This window comes from Sorex fumeus, unplaced genomic scaffold (assembly GCF_029834395.1).
Source record: "Sorex fumeus unplaced genomic scaffold, SorFum_2.1 ptg000026l, whole genome shotgun sequence".
Taxonomy (NCBI): Eukaryota; Metazoa; Chordata; class Mammalia; order Eulipotyphla; family Soricidae; genus Sorex; species Sorex fumeus.
The window spans coordinates 16,589,050-16,611,389 of record NW_026606083.1 but is presented as its reverse complement, the minus strand read 5'-3'; the positions used below and the strand labels follow the sequence as shown (position 1 = coordinate 16,611,389).

General features: G+C 36.6%; 1 protein-coding gene across 1 annotated transcript in view; it reads right to left on the bottom strand.

The window, feature by feature from the left end:
* PLXDC2 (plexin domain containing 2) overlaps nt 1–22,340 on the bottom strand; it is a 436,027-nt gene that overhangs the window by 70,195 nt on the left and 343,492 nt on the right. The window contains exons 8-9 of the mRNA XM_056114593.1: nt 21,971–22,066; nt 21,676–21,757 (exon numbers count right to left, since the gene is read on the bottom strand). Coding sequence (XP_055970568.1) covers nt 21,676–21,757; nt 21,971–22,066 — 178 coding nt within the window. The remainder of the gene's footprint in view (nt 1–21,675; nt 21,758–21,970; nt 22,067–22,340) is intronic.

The following is a 22,340-nucleotide window of genomic DNA, read 5'->3' as shown; positions in this document are numbered from 1 at the left end:
TATTGGCAAAAGATGTATAATAGATAGATAGATAGATATAGATATAGATATATATGTTGTCTGTCGTCTACAAGTTGTTCACTCAAGTTATCCTGAGAATAGGCAGAACACTAGACAAAGGACAAACATGTGAGCAAGCCGGGTTCCAAAAAGGATTCAGCAAGATTGACCATATCCACATGGTGACCAAGCTCATTGAGGTTTCACAAGAGTTCAAGATGCCACTCTGTCTAATGTTCATGGATTTAAAGAAGGCCTTTGATTCTGTTGAGACTGAAGGGGTCACCAAAGCACTAGCCAAGCAGGGCATTCAAACTCAGTACATCAGGTTTCTCCGCGAGCTATATTACGGACCCACCACCAGGATCTAACCATACTACAAGGAAGTGATGATCAACATAAAGAGAGGGGTTCAGCAGGGTGATACCATTTCACTGAAACTCTTCAGTGCCACCCTCAAGAACATCATGTGATGACTGGAATGGGAAGGAATGGGAGTTAAAATAGATGGTCAGCAATTATACCACCTCCACTTCACTGATGACATCAGGCATATGGTCACGGTCCTCCCATTATTCATCAATTTGCTCGAGCGCGCCCAGTAACATCTTCATCGTGAGACTTGTTACTGTGTTTGGCATATTGAATACGTCACAGGGAGCTTGCCAGGCTTTGCTGTGCAGGCAAGATACTCTCGGTAGCTTGCCAGGCTCTCTGAGAGGGGTGGAGAAATCAACTTGGGTTGGCCATATTGGCCACTTGCAAGGCAAATGCCTTACTCGCTGTGCTAACGCTCCAGCCCTTGACATCATTCTCATAAAACCAAACATTAGCCAAGCAGCACAAATGCTGACCAACTTCGACCAGGAGTGTGGAAAGGTCAGACCGCAGCTGAATCTCACCAAGATGGTGTTCATGAAAAACTAACTAGTCCCTTCCTGACATTCCATTTGCTCTCAATGGAACAAACATATCTGAATGCAGCAGTTATGTGTACCTGAGTCGAGAAGTCCACATGAGGAACCACTTGGTGCCAGAACTGTGCAGGAGGAAGAGAGGCATGGAATGTGGAACTCCTTTAAGAGTGTTGAAGAAGTTGTTAAGAGGACAAAGAATCTCCATCTCCGGGCACATCTTTTCAAGTCCACCATTTTTCCTGTACTAACATATGACTCAGAGACCTGGGCCCTACGAAAACAGGACATTAACACTATTCGGGTATCCCAAAGATGAAGAGCTATGCTTGGAATATTACATTTCACTCAAGTGAAGGTATCCAGATTTCCAACCCCCATAAACGATCAAGAATCAGGGATGCTGTCTAGTTTGCCAAGGTGTCGAAAATCAGATGGGTCAGACACATAATGCGATTTAGAGACGACCGCAACAGCTGGACTAGAGCTATTGCTGACTAGATTCCACGGAATGTCAAAGGGATGCATGGCCACCCACCTACGAGATGGTCAGACTTGTTTGTCAAAACCCTGAACAAATGGTTTGAGGCTCTTTGTGTTCCTGGAGTGAGCAGATGCCGTTGGGCTATACTAGCACTCGACAGGGATGGATATGTTACTGGTGACTGCTCAAGCAAATCAATGATCAATGGGATGACAAGTGATACAAGTGATATGATATATATCTAATATACATATCTGTTACCTTTAGGTTGGTATTCAGTCCTCTAGCTTTCATTGAAAATTATTTTCAATAAGGAAAATAATTTTTGTAATTGACTTTCCACACTCTTCCTATTTGTGTTGCTGCCTGAGGTTTGGTCTGTTTTCAGATTTGGAGTATGTAGGGTAGGAAATATTGGTACTGACAGTGAATGAAAACATTGAAGTTTATCTGGAAATACACTAATCTTTTCAGAAGTCATTCTGATTCAAGTCACTGTTGATATTGGTAAAATTTCCACATTTGTGCACTGTCATTGCCGTAAAGGATTAAAAGCAATATTAAAGTAGACTTCCGTGTACCTTAAAATTAAGAGGGAAAATTATGGATCAGAGCGATAGTACAGGAGGTAGGGTATTTGCATAGGACTTGACCTACCCACGTTGGGCCCCCAGCATCTCATCCCTGGGCAACACCAAGTGTGAGTCCTGAGTATAGAGACAGAAGTAATCCCTGAGTACCACCGTCGTGGCCCCAAAACAAAAACAAAAAAGACAAAAAAAAGAAAAAGGAAATAAATATTAGTGATAGTTCAGAGATAGGACTTTCAATATGTAAGCTGGTACACCAACTTTACCCAGAAAATGCTTAAATAATTATTTTATACCTATGTTTCAGAGAGAAAAGAGGGAAAAGTGCGTGTCAAAACAAAAAAGACAAAAAAAAAGAAAAAGGAAATAATATTAGTGATAGTTCAGAGAAAGGACTAAGCCACTGTTAAGTATGTCGTTAATTTGTTATTCTATTTTAAATATGAATATTTTTGACACATAGTAGTTTTTACTTTTGCAAAGTGAAAGTTAATTTTTTTAAATTGTTTTTTCCTCCAAGGCTAATTTCTTTATTTTTTGCTCATAAAGACCTGATACTTTGATAATAAGTAAATATTTTTCATAACCCTTCGTAATTAGCCAGTTCTTTAGTTTTATAATTGTAATTATATATTCTAAATTTTTGTTAGTACATAGTGTGGAAAGTAAAATCAAAATGTACAAATTTTATTCACATTTTCAGTTTCAATTGTTGAATATTAATATTCGTCCATTGTTTAGAATTGTACGCTTCAGCACACAATAAATTCCTATATTAACGTATCAAAATGCACAAATTTTATTTACATTTTCAGTTTCAACTGTTGAAGATTAATATTCGTCCATTGTTTAGAATTGCACACTTTAGCATATAATAAATTCCTATATTAAGGTATAAATCTGAAATAATACTCCCAATTTCTTTGCACCTTTTATGTAATTCCTATAATAATTTTATCACTATAGTTTTGCAGGTATTAGTAAGTTATCCTTTCAATTGGTAAATAGGATTCTATTCTATGGCCACACCAATTTTATTTGCATTCACTTTATGATGGTCTGTTAGTCATATACTTTTGGTTTTGGGGAGGAGACTTTTGACCTTGGGATCATACCCAAGGGTTCTCTTAAGAGTCTCTCAGAAGTGCTCAGAGAACAAGCTTTGTTGGAGATTGAACTGGGGGCGCCAGCATGCGAAGTGTGGGACTCCAGCCCTGTAATCCATCTCTACAGCCCCCATCAGGGGGAAAAGAACAAATTTAGTTTTCCATTTGATACAACTTAAGTATCCCAATATTAATCCCTTTTCAAAATTTTTTTTCTTAAAAGTCATTAATGCCAGGCCAGAGATATAATACAAAGAATAAGCAACCAACCTCGTTCCAGTCCCCAACACCACACAAAGTCCCCAAGCACTACTAGGAGTGAATCTTGAGCACAGAGCCAGGAATGAGCCATCGGAACCACTGGGAGTGACTCATCTCCCCAAAAGTAATGTCAAGCCGGTAGGGTGTTTGCCTTGCACGCAGCCGACCCGGGTTTGATTCCTCAGTCCCTCTCGGAGAGCCCAGCAAGTGACCGAGAGTACCCTGCCCACATGGCAGAGCCTGGCAAGCTCCCTGTGGTGTATTCGATATGCCAAAACCAGTAACAAGACTCACAATGGAGATGTTACTGGTGCCCGCTCGAGTAAATTGATGAACGACAGGATGATAGTACTACAGTGCTACAGTTTTATACAGGGCTGAAGCGATAGCACAGCGGGTAAGGCGTTTGCCTTGCATGCAGCTGACCCGGGTTCGATTCCTCCATCCCTCTTGGAGAGCCAAGCAAGCTACCGAGAGTATCTCGTGTGCACAGCAAAGCCTGGCAAGCTACCCATGATGTATTAGATATGCCAAAAAAAAAAAAACAGTAACTACAAGTCTCACAATGGAGACTTTACTGGTGCCTGCTTGAGCAAATCGATGAACAACGGGAGGACAGTGCTACCGTTTTATACAACTATATATTTCACTTCATAGTTTTATATAATTCAACCCCTAGTAGTTTTCCAATGATTTTTACTTTTTTTCTTAAGTCTCACTTATTTGTTCTCTGTGATATTCATGCCATTTTTAGTCAAATAATAATTCTATTATGAATTTGACAGAAAAATACGAAAATGATTGAAATTTTAAATATCTTTTAGTTTTCCCTCAATTAAAATTTTTCAGGTATTAAGAGCCATATCAAATTTCATTTTTTCCTTATATGGGGTTTACACATGATTATGTTTGATAATAATCAGTTTTACTTTTACTTAATAACTTTAGTCATTTCATTTTGGGGGGTAGGTTTTGGGCTCCACTGGATTGTGCCCAGGGGCTTTTCCTGCCTCTGTGCTCAGAAGTGACCCCTGGTGGTGGGTGCTCTGGTGACTACTTAAGCTGCTCAGGCTCTGAGCAGTGGGAGACAATGCAAAGGTCTTAACTAAACCTGTCCTCTCTGGCCCCCCTAATCGCTTGCACTTATAACTGGTTATTTCTCACATGAAAAATCTATTGATTTCTGTGTAGTATTTTTGTAATCAGGGCCTTTATGCTAAAACAATAACTGCTTCAACTTGCTAGCCAAATCATTCTTTTTTTTTTTTTCTGTGCCCTAAATAGAATTAAGGAAATCTGCTAAATATTCATGGCTATGCCACCTTTCCTTCTGTCTCATTTCAATGGGAATGTCTCTGAGGCTTCAATGCAAGTTATGTTTTTCCATTGTTATAAAACATTGCTTACTGTTGATGTAAGGTTGGATTTTGGAAAAGGGTAACACCCTGATTATGTTTACGTCTCCTGAGTACAGCTTGCATCACGCCTCACTGAATAAATGTTCTAAAAAATGGTCACAGAGACTTAAATAAATGAAACAGAATGAAAGTATACACTTAGAGATGAATACAAAAATCTTCCTCTTACCAGGGGATATTAACGTTTAGTATCAAGTGTTATCCCAACGTTATAGAAAACATTTCTTTGTTGATTTAGATTAAATAAGACCTTGGCAACAGGCCAGGGGCTGGCTAAAAATGCACTTTTAACAACTTGGGCTCCTGACTTCTGAAAAATTTTCAGGTCCTTTAGCAATACCATAACTTTTCAAAAAGAGTTTCACTATTGAAAAGATTTGTCTCTGGGCTGAGGTGTGGTAACAGGAGAAAGATTGGTCACAATTAAAAAAGACATAGTCCTTTTTCCATTCCTCAAATTATACATACACAGATGAAAAAGTTGCATGTTTTATTTTAAAAAGGAAAGATTAAATTTATAAGTAATGACTTCTTAGAAAAGCACTATTAATTTTTGTAGATTTTTAGAACATATGCTTATATTGTGTTGTGTTTAAAAAGGTTACTTTAAGCCAGAACTGTGATCCTTTTAGAGTTGTGTACTCGGTAACCTATCAGCATATCCTGAAGATTTGAGGAGTACAGAATATCATATTGAATTAGAAAAAAAGAATTCATCTTGTTTTACTTGGTACCTTTTCTTGATTTCAGGAACTAAGAGCAAGGGAATCTCTAACCTTGAATCAATCATTAATAACTTGAGTAATGATTTTCAACTTACAGTTGGGGCACTGCCAGAAATAGAAACATATTCTCATTTAATATTGAAAGAAGGATAAAGAAAGGGAAAAGAGTGAGGTTTTTCTGACACAGAGTAACAGTTGGCATGTAATCAAGTAACCATCTGTTCTATAGTTCTCCCCCTGAGCCTGGCAGTATTCCTCACAATTATTCCCATATGACTCTTGCAAAAACTCAAGGTTCTTTCCATATTTTTTTAGTGGAAAGAGCATGAGCTTGAGGATTGCATATATAAAATTGGGTATAGATCATGACTTTGCTCCATGATCCATAGCAACTTGTGATGACAATTCCTTTTTTGAAAATGGAGATTGCAAGATGCATCTCTGCTAGGTTGAAGTAAGGAATGAAAAACTGAGTAGATATGCAATAAATTGAGTTGCTAATATATGTTTTACCCTCCAAAGCATCCAACAGACTATAAAATGCTTATAGGGAAGGTGAAGAAAGACATAGTAACCTGATCTTTAACTAAAAATCTATAAAACACCCTTCCAAGTTCTGATGCAGCATTTTTAGTCACACAGTAAGGCTTATGGAACAAAATGGAAGCATCTTCTCTTTTCTGAAAATGAATCCATTCAGGATGCAAAAATCCTGAACCACACACTCAACTTTGCTATCATGATCTAATGGAAGTGGGAGCGGATACTTTAGGGGAAAAGAGGAAAAATAAAAAGGGGAAAAATTCCTTCTGGTAGTTGTGATCTATTGAAGAAAAATTCTCAATGACAAATAAAACTCCTATAAGTATCAGAGTTTGAGTTTTTGATACCCTTTCTGAAAATGTCTTGGCATTGTACAAAATGTTATACTTAAGTGGCACCTTCCATGGGAAAGAGGCAATGGGTAAGTGCAATGTCTTTGCTGCTGGCTCAGAAAAAAGAACAGCAAGTTTTAGGATTTGAAGTTAGCTGTGCCTCTGCTGCTCATATGAATGGACTTTGGCCTTTCAGAGCGGTCAGTTTTCCTCTGCAACCTCTGTGATGCATGAATCAACTCACCTCTGTCTTGCCAAGGGTGTCAGGCTGGGTTCTGGTGAGGATCAAGACCTTCATTTAATAAGTGACAGTCTCATCTAGGAAAACCTTAATCCCAATCCACTAAGATATTATAAAAGGCTTCAGAATTTGACTTGGTATGCTGAAATTTTCAGAGAAATGGCTGAGAGGGCACTTCTAGTTTCTCTGAGAACTATAGCAAGAACTTTACTCCCATTTTGAATCAGAAACATTTAGGAAAAGAGAATTAAGGACTAGACTATTCTATGACATTTGTCCTCATGTCTTCGGGGGAAAAATGATCAATAAACTGTCTCAGATAAATGTCCTTCATTCAGCCTATTTGCCTCTCATTACTTAAGGGGAAAAAATGATCCTAGTCAGAGTAGATTGGATCCTTGAAAATGATAGGAAGAAAGGATGCAATAATGAGAATGGGTGGCATATTTTAAAGTAAGGAAAGGGACATTAATCATTAATGTTTAGGACTTGTCAGGTTAACAGAGTTTGGCTTTTCGGAGGCTCTGAACAGCTTTGTCTCAGAGAGCAGACAAGCATTGTGGGGGGTGCTTGTCTGTGGACCCTCCCAGATAATCTATACCTGAGGCCTAATTTTGTCTGTTATTTCTTTGGAATTTCAAATTTCAAAAATGTTTCTCCTGCTCAAGAAGAAAACGTTTGGAAATCACTTTAAATCAGCTGTATAAAAAAATCATCTGTACAACTCATACTATTAATTAATCTAGGTTTGTTATCAATATAATTTTACAGTGTGATTAAACCTTTCAGACAGGTCCTATGAGCTCACTAAAAATATGATAATGTAACATTGACGGGCCATTCCAAGAAGAGAAACACCAAATTATTTCTCTCTCTGCATGTCCTTAGAAGGCACAAAGTTGTACAGCAGTTGATAGTGACTGAATTCATCTCACAATGATCAGCAGAATGCTGCCTATTAAAAGATACCAAAGTGATTTTCTAGTACTTTACTTCCATATGCTTATGGAATCATGTTAAAGAGAAATTTTTGCAAGGTTCAAGTTAAATTGGGATATATTTTTTATAATACACATGCAATAGCCTATAGTCTATCTTCTTTATGTTAATCATCCAAACATGAAACATTCAGTCATTATATATTTTTGTTAGTTTTTGGGCCACACCTTGCCCAGAGATCATTCTGACAGTGCTCAGGGTACCATGTGGGGTGCCAAGGATCAAAGTTGGAACAGTTGTGCAAGGCAAGAGCCACTCTCTGTCTTGCTTATCCTTGTACGATTTCTCCAGTTTCTATCCCTTCCATTTGATCAATTTATCTTGCTTGATAGACAAATTTCTATATTCACATGTGCAGTTTATGGAAAAATTTAGTTTCATTTTTTAAACTCTTTAAAGTAATAGTCTAAGATATAGTGCATAAGTTTTGGTGGAAGTATTGCCAACACACATAGAATTTGATGAAGTATTTAATAAGATGATTTTTTTTGTTATTTAAAAATGACATGAATAAATATGCATGCAGATATGTGTGTATCTCAATTTGACATATATATATCTATATATATGCATATAGACTTAACAAAGTTGATTTGTCTCTGGAAATCGAGGCCATTTTAAGTGATAATATCAATGCTGAAAATTATATTTTTAATCTTAATACTGGCTTCTGGTATACATAAAACATTGTTTTAAAGTTTTTGTTATTCCATCCTCATTATAAATCTGTAAACTCACCAAAGTAGCCTGTTTCTAAGCTTTACCTGGACTTGGTTCTTAGGGAGATTACCAACAATGTATTAGTAAATTTATTTCACTTTAAGGGATGATTCTAGTCATAAAACAATGTTCTGCTTCCTTATTTTCTCACTTTATTTGACATCAGATTTGTCAGGCATGTAAAATATCAAATTACCAAATGCTAATTCTATTAGTTTTTAGGCAGCTCATGTGTACAAATGCTCTATATCTTATTATAAGGCGGCAAAAAGGAAGGATTTTAAGAATTTGGGTTTGAAGCAATTTTCTGCTTCATAAAATATAGCTAGTATCACCTTATGTTTAACAGAAACATTCTGGCATATAGTTTTATTCTTCAGATTTTTTCCTTCAATGAAACGGACTTAGTATTTCAGAGCACAGTCCTTTAAGCCAGCTAGAAAGATATTAGAACAAAAGCTATGTACTCACATGTCAACTTATATGTGAGCCTGCTACCATCTTTTGGGTCACAGAAACATCAATTTAACACACTCAAAAACTCAGTTATCCCATGGCCCCTATTTACTTCAGAATCCTTCTCAAATAATTCATTGTGATTACTCGTGGACTTTATTGCCAATAACCAACATATTTATTATCTTCCTTACAGTGTCTGGAAAACTTTCCCATAAGGGGCTGGAGATTAAGTCTTTGGAAGTGGTGGGCAGTGACAGTGTTTGCATGGGTATTCCACTAGGGAGAAACATGGCATTCACCTAGGAACTGTGACACTGCCTTTAGTGATGCAGACAGAATGGGCAGGGAACAAAGACAAGAGCAAGATTTTTCTAACAGAGGTGGGGAAGATGTTCACAGACTTGATGGGGCAAACTACTCTATGTATGAGAAGGAAAGTGGGGGAGAGAGAGAGAGAGAAAGAAAAGGGGCATTAAGTGGTTTTTTGTTGTTGTTGTTATTGTTTTATTTTTTTTCTTTTTTGGGGTCACATCCGACGATGGATAGGGGTTACTCCTGGCTCTACATTCAGGAATTACTCCTGGTGGAGTTCGGAGGACTATATAGGATGCTGGGAATTGAACCCGCATTGGCTGCATGCAAGGCAAACACCCTACCTGCTGTGCTATTGCTACAGCCCCCAAAAGGCATTAGGACTTAGGACCGTAGGTCATGTCAGGCCTGTCCTGAGCAAGCTGGTCAGGGGCTGGTGGCTTCAGGGGATGAATCTGATCCTTACCCTTCACAGGCATGTCTATCTATAAATTTGACCTTCCACTTTAGTATGTCTTTGTACATCTGTTTCTTGCATACTTATCTCTGTGTTTGCATTCCTTTCACTTTGTGTTCTAGAAATCTAGTTTCATGCTTATAGACTGAACTTTTAAGTGTCTATGGCATTTTAGGTTCTTCATTCCAATACAGGGGACCAAGGATTACTCGTTCTTTTCAGAGATCGAGTTTATGAGTATGAGAGTGGTGAAAGGATCGATTGATGCTCCATCTTCTTATAAGTGTGAGAAAAACTTGAGACATACAGAATAAAGCTATATGGGAGTGATTGTGCATTATGAAAACAGGATTACTTTCATATTATAATATGAAAGTAGGATTATTATATACCACTTTGCTTCCTGCCATTATACTAATTTTCATCCAAAAAATTCCATCTATGTCCTGTTATTTTTATATTTAAAAGTTTAACCCAGTCACAATAATGTCAATATTTATGTCTTTGACATAAACATTCACTGAACCTGCAACATCACTTAATGATGAAGATAGTCTTTTTCAATTTTTGTAAGCATTAAATTTCACAATGGTACCGATATAATTGTTTTTGCACTTGCAGTGCTGGTATACCATATCAGCCACCAAAGTGGCAGTGAACGGTCACTTTTATCCCAGGGTCCCCTGCACACCCCATGTGTTTTTACTTCTTTCTCCCATTTGTGATTCTGATTCTTAACTATGTGATGTCTTGCTAACCATGCACTTTGAACAATACTGTTAAGGAAAACTATGTATAGTTTTCAAAACAAGCTTCAAATAATATTTGAATGAATGTGAGTGAAAATATTCTATAAAGAAAGACCCTCTTAGCATGCCAGTGGCTCCCTTCCCCTCACTCAATGGACATCTGCTAGTCTGGATTGTGTACCCACCATATGCATGTACTTGGCAAAGTCCCTGAGTTAAGACTGGCATGGAAGCTTAATGGAGCAATTTAGACTCTAGCACTTTTTTCTTTTACCTTTGAAACTATCTACTCATCCTTCCAGATTTTTTTTTATCATGGCTTTACAAATTACTAATTTTATGACTCGTGGGTATTCATCCTTCTTAATTTTCATATATTTAGATTATAAAATAAACTCTTTAACACTTGTCTCTTAATGTAGTAACAAAGACTGAAAGAAGCAATCTAATTGAAATGCTTCACAGGAGCAAAATCTTTCATGAAATGTTTGATACACAGAATAAAAGGCAGCACTGTCTGCACTGTAGCACTGTCCTCCCGTTATTCATTGATTTGCTTGAGCGGGCACCAATAACGTCTCCATTTTGAGACTTGTTACTGTTTTTCGCATATCAAATACACCACGGGGAGCTTGCCAGGTCCTGCCATGCAGGCGGGATACTCTCAGTAGCTTGCTGGGCTCTCTGAGAGGGATGGAGGAATTGAACCCAGGTTGGCCGCGTGCAAGGCAAACGCTCTCCCCACTGTGCTACGCTCCAGCCCGATATATTTATTCAGCCATTGATTAAGCTGATTGAATTAGCATGAACTCCACAAAAGGCAGCAATGATAACTATTTTAAGTAGATCCATAGATGAGACATTCATACTCTTAAAACAATCCCACTGTCCTTATCTTTTATTTTCCATAATTCAGCAGAGGCAGAAAATCTAGGGAAGGATAAATAAACCTATGTATTAGAAGAGAGAAGAGATTAATTCTGATCTGGGAACAGGTCAATACAGAGGTATTCTCTGGGAGTGGAAAGACATTATTTTAGGAATATGAAATCTGTATGTTTTTAGTAAACCTATCATTTAGAAATCACTGCAGTCAAGGTCATTTTTCATAGAGGAAATAGTTACCACTTGACTGAAATGTCATTGAAGGGAAATGCTGAGGCAAAAGAAAAAGTGGCCCATTCAGAATGAGGAAAATGTTGGACCAACTCTTCCAGAATTGGTCAATCCCTTTCTAGTTTCCCAGAAAAGAAAAATAAGAATTCAATCATCTTTCAACCAACCAATCTTATTTCTAATTCTGAATTACTTTCTTCTATGTTTTTCCCAAGAGCATTTTTCTACTTTCTTGGTCAGATCATCTTAAAATCAAATAAATGAGTAATTTGTGTTGAGAAATACCTGGTGGTTCTCAGGGACTATTCCTGGCTATGCACTCAGGAATGATCCCAGAGGTGTTCAGTGAACCCTATATGGTTCCAGGACTTCAAAAGAGGGTAGCAGCAGAGGCAGCTGTGTGCAAGGCTAACTACCTGTCTGGCCCCAAACAAATAAATTTGAAGAATAGAGTCACGTATATGCTCACAGAACTAAAACAAAACATAAATATGTCTTGAACATCCCTTAGATTTTCTGTACATTTTCATGAATGAGAGAATTTCATTCACATGTACCTTAAAAATATGGCAAGCTCTAAATGCATAATATTATAGTAGTGACTGAGGTCTTGACAGAAAACAAATTTCTTAGTATTGAGAATATGCAAAAATCTTAAAGTAGTATGTTTTTTTCAAGAAATTTGAAAATCATATTTCAACTGAAGGGATTAAATATTAGCATCCAGCAGAACTATGAAATGATCTACTGAAATTTTTATCATTTTCTTATAGGTGTATAAAAGTATTGATTGAATATAAACATTGTATTAGGGTGTCCTCAGATATTTGACACTATATTTTCAGCAAAAAGCAAATAATTAAACCATAAATTAATTTTATTAATTGTGCTCCTTTACCTTATGCCATGTTTAGTTTCATTTTTTTTTAAGCAAGCCAATTGTGAACTCTGTTTTTTGTATATTTATATTTCCTTGTCTTTAAGGAACATATTTTTCTTACTAATTTAGCACCTACTGTTTTTAAATTGAGCAAATTTAATTTTATTCATGGACAATTACATTTTAATTATTTAAGGGGAATTAATTTTATCAGTGCTAGCAAGAGAACAGGATATGTAATGTAGCCTTAAGATGCTCACTTTTTAGACACTCTTGTAGTATTTTATTTGCTCAAATTCTTTTGCCCCTGCAAATTATAAACACATATAGCATGGCCACAAAGTTGGTAGTGACTAGATAATCATAGGGAAAAATGTAACCAGATGTGATACTAAATATTCTACAGTTATTTTCATCCAGTTTGTCAACTGGTGCTCAGATGGAAAGCAGACAGCTTTTCTGACTGAAAAATAATCAAAGAGAACGCCTTAAAATTTCAGGTGAATTAAGCTATAAATAGATTTGGCTCAAACACCTGTTGCTTTGGAGTTTGGTAAAAGGGAAACTGGTTTCTCTTCCATTGTTTACAGTCTGGCAGGTTGAGAGATTGACATATGACGAAGAGAGGCCAAAATGCAAAATAAGTGACTGATAGCTCATAGATTGGTAGGTAGATATATAGCTCTACTCCTATTGATATTTGAAAACTGAAAAAAAAAAACCCTCATGCATCCTATATCCAAAATACTTGTAAGTTAAATGTCATCTTTATGGATTAGAGAAATGTAACCTATATATTTTCATCTCCTGGAAGCAAACTTCTTTAACTTTGGGAAATTATGAAAGAATATTTAAAAAAATTTTGTGTGTGAGTACACGTGCACTTTCTTTTAACAACATTTATTTTTCATTCATTCACTGTAGACAATATAGGCGTGTGCTAAAACCTCAAACATTGCAAAGGGACAAATAAGATAATGGAAAGATTCTCTCGTATGCTAATTTCCTCAAATGAGTCATACTTCTATTAGCTTTTCAAAAGTGTTCTACATGTTGAAATGTAATTTAAAATGCTTTCCTGTAATCAATAATATAACATCAAACCTCAAGATAGTGTTAAAACTAATTCACAAGGGGGAATACCCTGCCACAGAGGCAGGATGGGACGGGGGGGATGGGGGGTGGGGGGAGATGCTGGGACCCGTGGTGATGGATGACGGGCACTGGTGGAGGGATGGGCACTTGATCATTGTATAACTGAAACCCAAGCACAAAATTTGTAAGCCTATAACTGTACCTCATGGTGTTTCACTAATAAAAAAAAAATTTAAATAAATAAATAAATAAATTTAAGAACTAAAAAATTAAATAAATAAATAATTCACATAAAATTAGCCCAGCACACTTTTGTTAAACTTAGTGTATATAATTAAAGTCTAATGTTTTTCTGGTGCCATCAGTCAAAAATAACAGCCAATTATTTTTTATTATTTCTATATCATGACCAGGTTTAATCACGTACTAATAAAGTATTGATTTTTCTTAACTTTGTCAGTGATGATGTCATGACATAAGATATAAAGCAAAGACATATTTTCTATCAAAACTAGATATTATTAAAGTTTTAAGTACCCTCATATTTTGCAGCTTGAAGCTGGTATTTAATTGATATACTAAAAATGTTAATGTGTTCAGCTTTCCAAATAGAACTAATCAGTAATTCTGTTACACAGATGGAGGTAATTTCAATTTGAAAGAAAGCTGGAATATTGAAATCCGGATCAATAAAAGTACTTAAAGTTCTGAAAGTTTGGTTAGTTTTAAATGTCTATCTGAAATTCAGTACATTTTCAAACAGAACTAACTTTATCTTACTTCAATCCATGAAAATAAGTCCAAAGTTATAATTGACTTTGGATCAGAGCTCCTTTATTTCCCATAGATCCTCTATTTCACTCCATTTTCTGGCCTTGAAGCCAACAAGTTTCCTTATTTGAAGGAATCATGCAAAAGTATGGCCTGTAAGTACCTTCAAATATGAATTAGGACCATGAGAATTTGACCAAGTCAAAAGGATTACATATTATAGCTCTATCTAGGATATAAAAGATACATTAAAGTAAGTACAGTTCTTATGTTTAGCTACTGATTGATCTTAATTTATTCCAGTCTCAAACTCTAACATGTATACATATATAGTCATTCCACAATTGTGGGTTTCTGATTCCCTCCTTCTAATCGCTTGATCTTCTACTAAACTAAGTCTTACAAAGATATAAAACCCACAGAATGCTTTCTACGGATTCTAAGAATTACAGTAGAATTTCATCTTACCAGAGAGCTAGATTTTGACACAGAGGACAAAAATTATAGCAAGTCAAAATATGCTTTGAAATTCTGAGACCCTCTCCAATTTCTAGGTTCTCTAATTTTCTAAACTTGGTTCTGTCTCTACTTTCATCAGGAACTGCTGGGTTTTCAGTTGTTCTTTGATGAAGCAGAAGACATGTTTTCAGGACCATGTAGCACTGTAGCACCGTCCTCCCATTCATCGATTTGCTTGAGCAGGCCCAGTAACGTCTCCATTGTGAGACTTGTTACTGTGTTTGGCATATCGAATATGTCATGGGTAGCTTGCCAGGTTTTGCCGTGCAGGCAAAATACTCTCGGTAGGTTGCCAGGCTCTCTGAGAGGGGCGGTGGAATTGAACCTGGGTCAGACCATATGCTATAAAAAAATCTACATCTCTTTAAGCACAAGAGTTACACTCAATAGTGCATACCTGCTTCCATTAGGAATGCTTAAAAATAAGACCAAAAAAAGTATATAATACTCTGAGTCTTAACATTTTTCTTCCTTAATTAATTTAGGCAGATAATACATTTCCTATTATTAATGAACTCCAAGTCTATTGATTTTGAACTTTATTAAATGTGATAATATTTATTTTTCCTTTTTAGTGATGCATAAGAAATCTAATTCATTCCATGGAAAACAACCACCAATGCTCAAGGAAATTCAGCATAAACAACAGTTAAAAATTAATACAGAGGTTTTTTTGGCCACTGCTTTCCCTCATCTCCTACTTCAAAGGTAAACAGGATGTACTTTAGTAATGGATTCTGCAGATACATGTCTTTATATCAGTTACATTTTTTATATCAGTTCAGGGTCAGCTGTTTCATGTATTCTCTGAGTGGACAAATATTGTCACTAATATGTCATGTAGCTTTCCAGAAGTAACCCCAATCTATATAGGAACACATGTAAAGAAATATACTTTAAAATAACATTGTGTTGGGCATGTGGCTAGGTGGCAGGTCTTATTTCTGTAAGGTTCCTGGCTTTGGTTACTGGCACCACAAAAAAGAAGTAGCCTGGAGTTATGTAATGCATCCCCCTTCCACAATTTTCCTTAGTACCATCAGTCTGATGGTTTTGGTGAGAACTCATCTTAACATAATATGGCAATTTCTTTAAAAGTGAGGCACCAAGGTATTAAATCCCTAGTGCTCGGAATGACTAATTATATATGTTGATGTTTTATGTTGATGTTTTATGACATAGATCAGCTTAGGTCCTCTTAGAACCACTATGATACCGGGCTGGAGCCATAGCACAGCGGCAGGGCATTTGCTTTGCACGCAGCCAGCGTGGCTGAGCCAGGTTCAATTCCTCCACCCCTCTCGGAGAGCCCGGCAAGCTACCGAGAGTACCTCGCCTGCACAAAAGCCTGGCAAGCTACCGGTGACATATTCAATATGCCAAACACAGTAACAAAAAGTCTCACCATGGAGACGTTGCTGGGCCCGCTCGAGCAAATCGATGAACAACAGGATGACTGTGCTACAGGACAGTGCTATGACATCAACAAAACCAAGGATAGTAACAGTGAAAGTGAACAATGCCAAACCTCTGGAAAGTGGAAAATTCTGGTCTCAATTATCTGCATAATTTAGTTTAACTATATGTGTTTGATTCCAGTATTATGCCAGACACTGCTAGGTGCTGTAGAAGACAATAAAATCAGCAAGATTGAGTTTCTACCCTTTAAATATTTTCTTATTCTTCCTTTGTTGATTTCTCCATGTAGACCCAGCTCCCTAAGGCAAAACTTCAAAACACAAGAGAGAAAATTGACACTTATTCTCAGGCCAGTCCTTGCTCACTACAGTTCCCCCAGAGACAAATATTGTCACTAATATGTCATGTAGCTTTCCAGAGGTAACCCCAATCTATATAGGAACACATGTAAAGGAATATACTTCAAAATAACATTGTGTTGGGAATGTGTCTAGGTGGCAGGTCTTGTTTCTGTAAGGTTCCTGGCTTTGGTTACTGGCACCACAAAAAAGAAAATAATTTTGGGATCATGGAAATCAGCATCACACTTCATTACATCAGGTCAGAGGCTACTTCAGGAACCTCTGATTTTTTTCAATTTACACTTTCTCTACAGTTGATCTCGCACCATCCATGAATTTAAACATTTATGTAACAGTGAATCTCCAATCTGAAACAAAAGCCATAATCTCTTCCCACAATTTCTGGTTATATGAAATGCTTACTCAAGATTTTCCCTTGAAATTTGAATAGACATCTCTCTGTTTAGTTTATTCCTCAACAAACATTTCATTTCTTTCTACCCTTGTCTTTATTTCTTGCACCTTTTAAAATTCTATCTCAGAAACCAAGTATGACTAAGTGCTCACACAAAGATCTAGGCCATCACCTTGATCGTTTTCTTTCCTCCTCCTTTTACTTCTAATTAATCTATAAACGATCTGTTTCCTTCCAGAGTATACCTCACATTCATTTATCTCTCTTGATCCCTACATTCATCCTTTTCCAAGCTCCTACTATTGCCTCCTCTACACTACTGCACATATTCTGTGCTATTCTTTTGCTTTTCATTGTTTTCCCCCATCCAACACACCTTGGCAACCATTTTTATGGGACAGTGTGTGTTGTATGTTTAAATAGAATGAGTTCATGACGCTTTTCTGCCTAAATCTCCACATCTTCCCATTACCCTAAAGCTAAAACCCCTGCTGGCTTACAGATCTTTACTTGTCCTGGCAATCAGTTACTTTTCTAGACTAATCCAAAACCATTCACCCTTCATACTCAGCCTGAGTTATTTCTCACCACGTACTTTTTTTTTCCTTTTCCCTTCAGATCACCAAAGGACCACTGCACTGGTCTACCCTTTTGAAATTCTCTGTATCTACCTTAGTGTGGTTGGTTCCTATTACTCAGATCAAAGTTTAATTGTCACTTTCTCCTACAGTATGACCTCACTTCCTGGTCCAGAACTACCATTAGTTCTTTCAAACTCAACTGATGATTCTCCAACAACTAACTTCTTAATTAAATATTATATTCCAGGTCACCTTGAAGTTAAACTATAAGCTTTACAAGGGACATGGATTTGCTAAATGTGCATAACAGTCTCTGTTATGTACATAAAAGTAGAGCCTGTTAAGTGGAAAACATACTATTACTTTTTAAAGTAAGATAATAAAGAATGAACAATTTAAACGCCAGTAAATTTTCAATTAAAAGTTTTCAATTAAAACTTTTGAATGATGATGACTGATGAAATCAAGATCTCTTGAAAAGTGAAGATTTCTTTGAACTGTATCAACAAATAAATTTTTGTTATTCTCACCATTATTGCTGTATTTTTTTCTTTTATCACCCTACCTATTTATTTGTCTTCGCATTTATTATTTCTAATTCTATTTCCTACATATATATTTGATCCAGGAGGGAGAGAAATTCTTCACTTTTTTTTCATTTGTTCACTACTAAATCTACCACATAGGACAGTAACTTGAACATAAAACAACCATAATTTAAAATGAATGAAAGAAGATTAAAATTATAGCTAAAAATGAACTGAGGTCCTTTCTATTTGAAATAAAAAAACTCAAGCACTCTATATAGAAGCAAAGGGTAACTTAAGTAAACATTTCTGATCTGGATCTCATGATATGGTCCTGTAATGCACCCTGAAAGAAACAGGGACTGAAGGGGGAAAGCAATTAAAATGATCTTTTTATTTCATTTTGTTTTATTTTGGCAGGTTCCTCATGATGCTTAGAAGACTTGGGGATACTTCTAGACCAACAAAGCTTGACATCAAACAAAGCAAGAACAAGAGAATGAAGGGCTCCTCAAGTTCTATGCTGCTGGAGGTTACCCAGAACACCTTAACAGTGCTCTGGATCTACAGGGACCATGAACTGGTGGTCAGCCTTAGTAAAGCATGTGCCTTAATCCCATGATTCACTCAGGACATGCCTTTTCACGTTAGAACAGGCACAACTTGAGATATCAGCAATCATCAGCAACTAATGATCCTCATGAAAAAATCAGTACAAAGACCAAGTGAGAAGGATGGAAGAAAAGACACCAAAGAGGTGATATTTGTGCTGTTTAGAATAAATGTCTCATTTATTAAATTTGTTAATAAAAGCTCCAAAGTCTGGGGAACTTCTCCCAGACTGAAAAGCAGTTTTGAAACTCACAAGTCTAGGGAGAACCAAATGGAATGCATTAGGGAAACTAAGTTGAACAAAACTGCAATGAGCCATAGTTAAACTAATGAATATAGCAAGTTTTGATGTGCACATAACCGGTTTACTAAAGAATTAAAAATAAATCCAAGATTTTCAAACAGTGTTTGTTATTCAACAAAACACCAAAAGGTAACATAAAGAAGATGCATGGTACGTGAACTAATATTCTTTGATAAATTCCAACCCCTTCCTTAATCATATGCATCACTTTCTTTTTTTTATTAATCAACTTAAGAATATTTTCAATTATACCAAAATTTGTGCTTTGCTCTATTGTATTCTGCATTTTTTTGTCTGTTTTTGGACAGATCCGGTGGTACTCAGGGCTTACTCTTATCTTTGTCATGTTCAAAGCAAGTGCTCTACCCACTAAACTATTGTTCTGACCCATATTCTGCATTCTTTTTCAAGAAAATTTATCACTATTTATTACCTTTTCAATGATGAAAATAATTTGTAGTCATGTGCCTGATATGTTTCAGAAAGCTATGAAGAGAAACTTGATCTATGTGCCTGCAGCCAGCTATAACCATTGAGATATCAAGATCATTGGCCAGAGAGCTCCAAGGTGGAGGTTGGTTTCTATGCTGATCACTGAAAACTGGGAAGACAGCGTACAAACTACCTAACTCTTGGAATCCTAGCTCCTTCATGTTATTTCTATCACAGGATTCTCAAACAGAATAGAAGTAGTAACTGAAATAAAAAGCCATTCCCAATTGTGGTTGTGTTCTGATTATCAATACTGCTTGTCTGGAACATTAAACGATAGCACAGCGGTAGGGTGTTTGCCTTGCACGCAGCCAACATGGCCGACCCGAGTTCAATTCCTCCGCCCCTCTCGGAGAGCCCAGCAAGCTGCCGAGAGTATCTCACCCGCACGGCAGAGCCTGGCAAGCTCCCCGTGATGTATTCAATATGCCAAACACAGTAACAACAAAGTCTCCAATGGAGACGTTACTGGGCCCGCTCCAGCAAAAATTTTTACACTAAAAGATATTTTTAAAACCGCATTGGAGATGGTTCTCAGAAGGTAAGACTTTTATACAAGGGTCCCAAAACTTTCTTGCCATCACATCATCTGAACTGAGAATTATCCTAGGACCTCTCTGGCTGGAATGGGTCATCAGCCCTTGTTTTCCTTTAATATTGTCTGCTTCAGCACGGAGAGTTCCTCACTTGGGGAATCTGTTGTTCCCAGACAAATCTAATCATCATCCACTTACTTGGAACCTAATCATTCATTTACTCATTCATCCATTTTTATGAAGTATTAGCTACCCTTTGAGGGGCTAAAGATACAAGAAAACAATTTCTTGTAATAAACATAGAGCCTAGCAAATGGGACAGATGAGTGAAAGAGATTCCCAAGTCCAACACTAAATGCTAATGGTGGAGAACTGCCTAGGGTGCTGAGAAAAAGAGGGTGAACACTTAACACAGATTTGTTGGTCAGGGAAATTTTTCAGGGGAACAGTTATTGAAATGGAGCCTGAAATATTCTTGTGCCCCACACAAGGACCTTCAACTTTATTTATTTATTTATTGTTTTTGGAGGGGGTCACACCCAGTGATGCTCAGGGATAGCTCCAGGCTCTGCACTCAGGAACTACCCCTGGCGGTGCTCAAGGGACCATATGGGATGCTGGGAATCGAACCCAGGTCGGCCGCGTGCAAGGCAAACGCCCTACTCGCTGTGCTATCGCTCCTTCTCTTGTCTGAGTTTGGTTTAAATATACATATTGATGTGCCATCTCAGATTCAGTTTGCTATTATCTACACAGACTCAGAAAAATGTCAGGTATGCATGTAATTCTTGTGAAATTTCATTTGTAAGGAATGTCCACAAATTCATAATTTTACAGAAGTTCTTACGATTCTGGAGATGCTGCTAAGATGAAAACCTGCTTTTTAAAGAATATTAACAGCCAAGCTTGTTTTTATCAATCTTTCAAACTCATTGAGCATGGTAAACTATTGGAACCATATAGTAAATGGAAAAAAAAGCAGAAGTTATAATAAATGATACTTTCCTATCCATAGTACTGTAGTGGTTGTGCTGGAGTTACCCAGTTATACGTTTCCTACAGCTTGTCATCAAGGAACTGGTATTCTGTTCTTCACAGCTGAATAACTTTTAAAGTATTCCTGATCATGCCTTTATAATTATAAGCAGAGCAGATGCTACCATAGGATAAGAAGACAGACACAGAATCGCTCAAAACCTACCCAAAGAAGCATAAACTTAGAAGAGAAGTTTATGAGAAATCCACAGGATAGCAGTCAGGCATGGACTAACTACTGCCTGCCCAATACTGGAAGCATTAGAGATGCAAAAAATAGGCAAGTTTTAGTTTGTTTCTCAGCTGTTGGATTATACCTCTAATTCTAGATGACCACCATTGAGCAATACATAAGATTTTTCTTAGAAAGTGCATATACAATCCCCTTGATATAGTAACTATTTGATGCTATGAGTTCTGTAGAATATAGACTCTAACCATCAGTTTAGAGTCATCAGTTACAATCACCATATATTATAGGTGACAAATATTTTAAATGCATTTTAGACAACAGTTTTACTGCATACAAAGATTCTTAGAAATTTTGAGCAGTCAGAGAACAGAAAATCTTCGGATCTGACTTCTGAGTAGTTTTTGCCTCTTTTTTATATACATAAACTCTTATTCACTTAAGTCTAAAGAACTCACCTGACATATTTAAAATTCAATGGAATCATAAACCTTAGATATTTTAATTGAAAAAATTCCCATTTATTTTTTACCTTTGAAGTTTACTACACCAACTGCAGTTGAAGCCAATTTGAGAGGATATGCAGGGGCCACAACTATTAAACTGGAGACAAGCTAGGGAAGAGAAGAGATCAGATTCATCAGACTAATTAGTTACATGAAGAAAACAAAACAAAAGTACCGTTCAAAATAAAAATAACCAGACCATCTCCATCTCCATGCAAAAACCAAGATATATATGCAAGACAAGCACCGTTATAATTTGTGGTTGGCAGATCATCAGATATCAAAAGTGAAAAAAACAGCCATATTTATGTGGTAACTTACTAGGTAATGGGGTCATCTCCACTGCTGAAATGTTGGTTATTTTTGACATTTGTAACTCTACTCGATGGTATTCATAAATAGTTCTTCTTCGAACATCTGTTAAAGCAAAAAATGGGATAAAGAGAAATGACAAAAGTCTTCATTTATAAAACAAAAGCATTGTAATTATGGGTGTAGAATGATATATATTTTTCACCTGATGAGAATTTAAAATAAAGATATAAAACAATCCCTGTGAATAGAGACACCATGAAAAGCATGTGCCCATAAATCTTCTTTATGAATAAAATTGAAAATGTTCATTAGTGTCTTCATTATCTCACTCAGTTTCACTACTGACTACCCTTAAGACATTCAGTTGGGGTTTGCT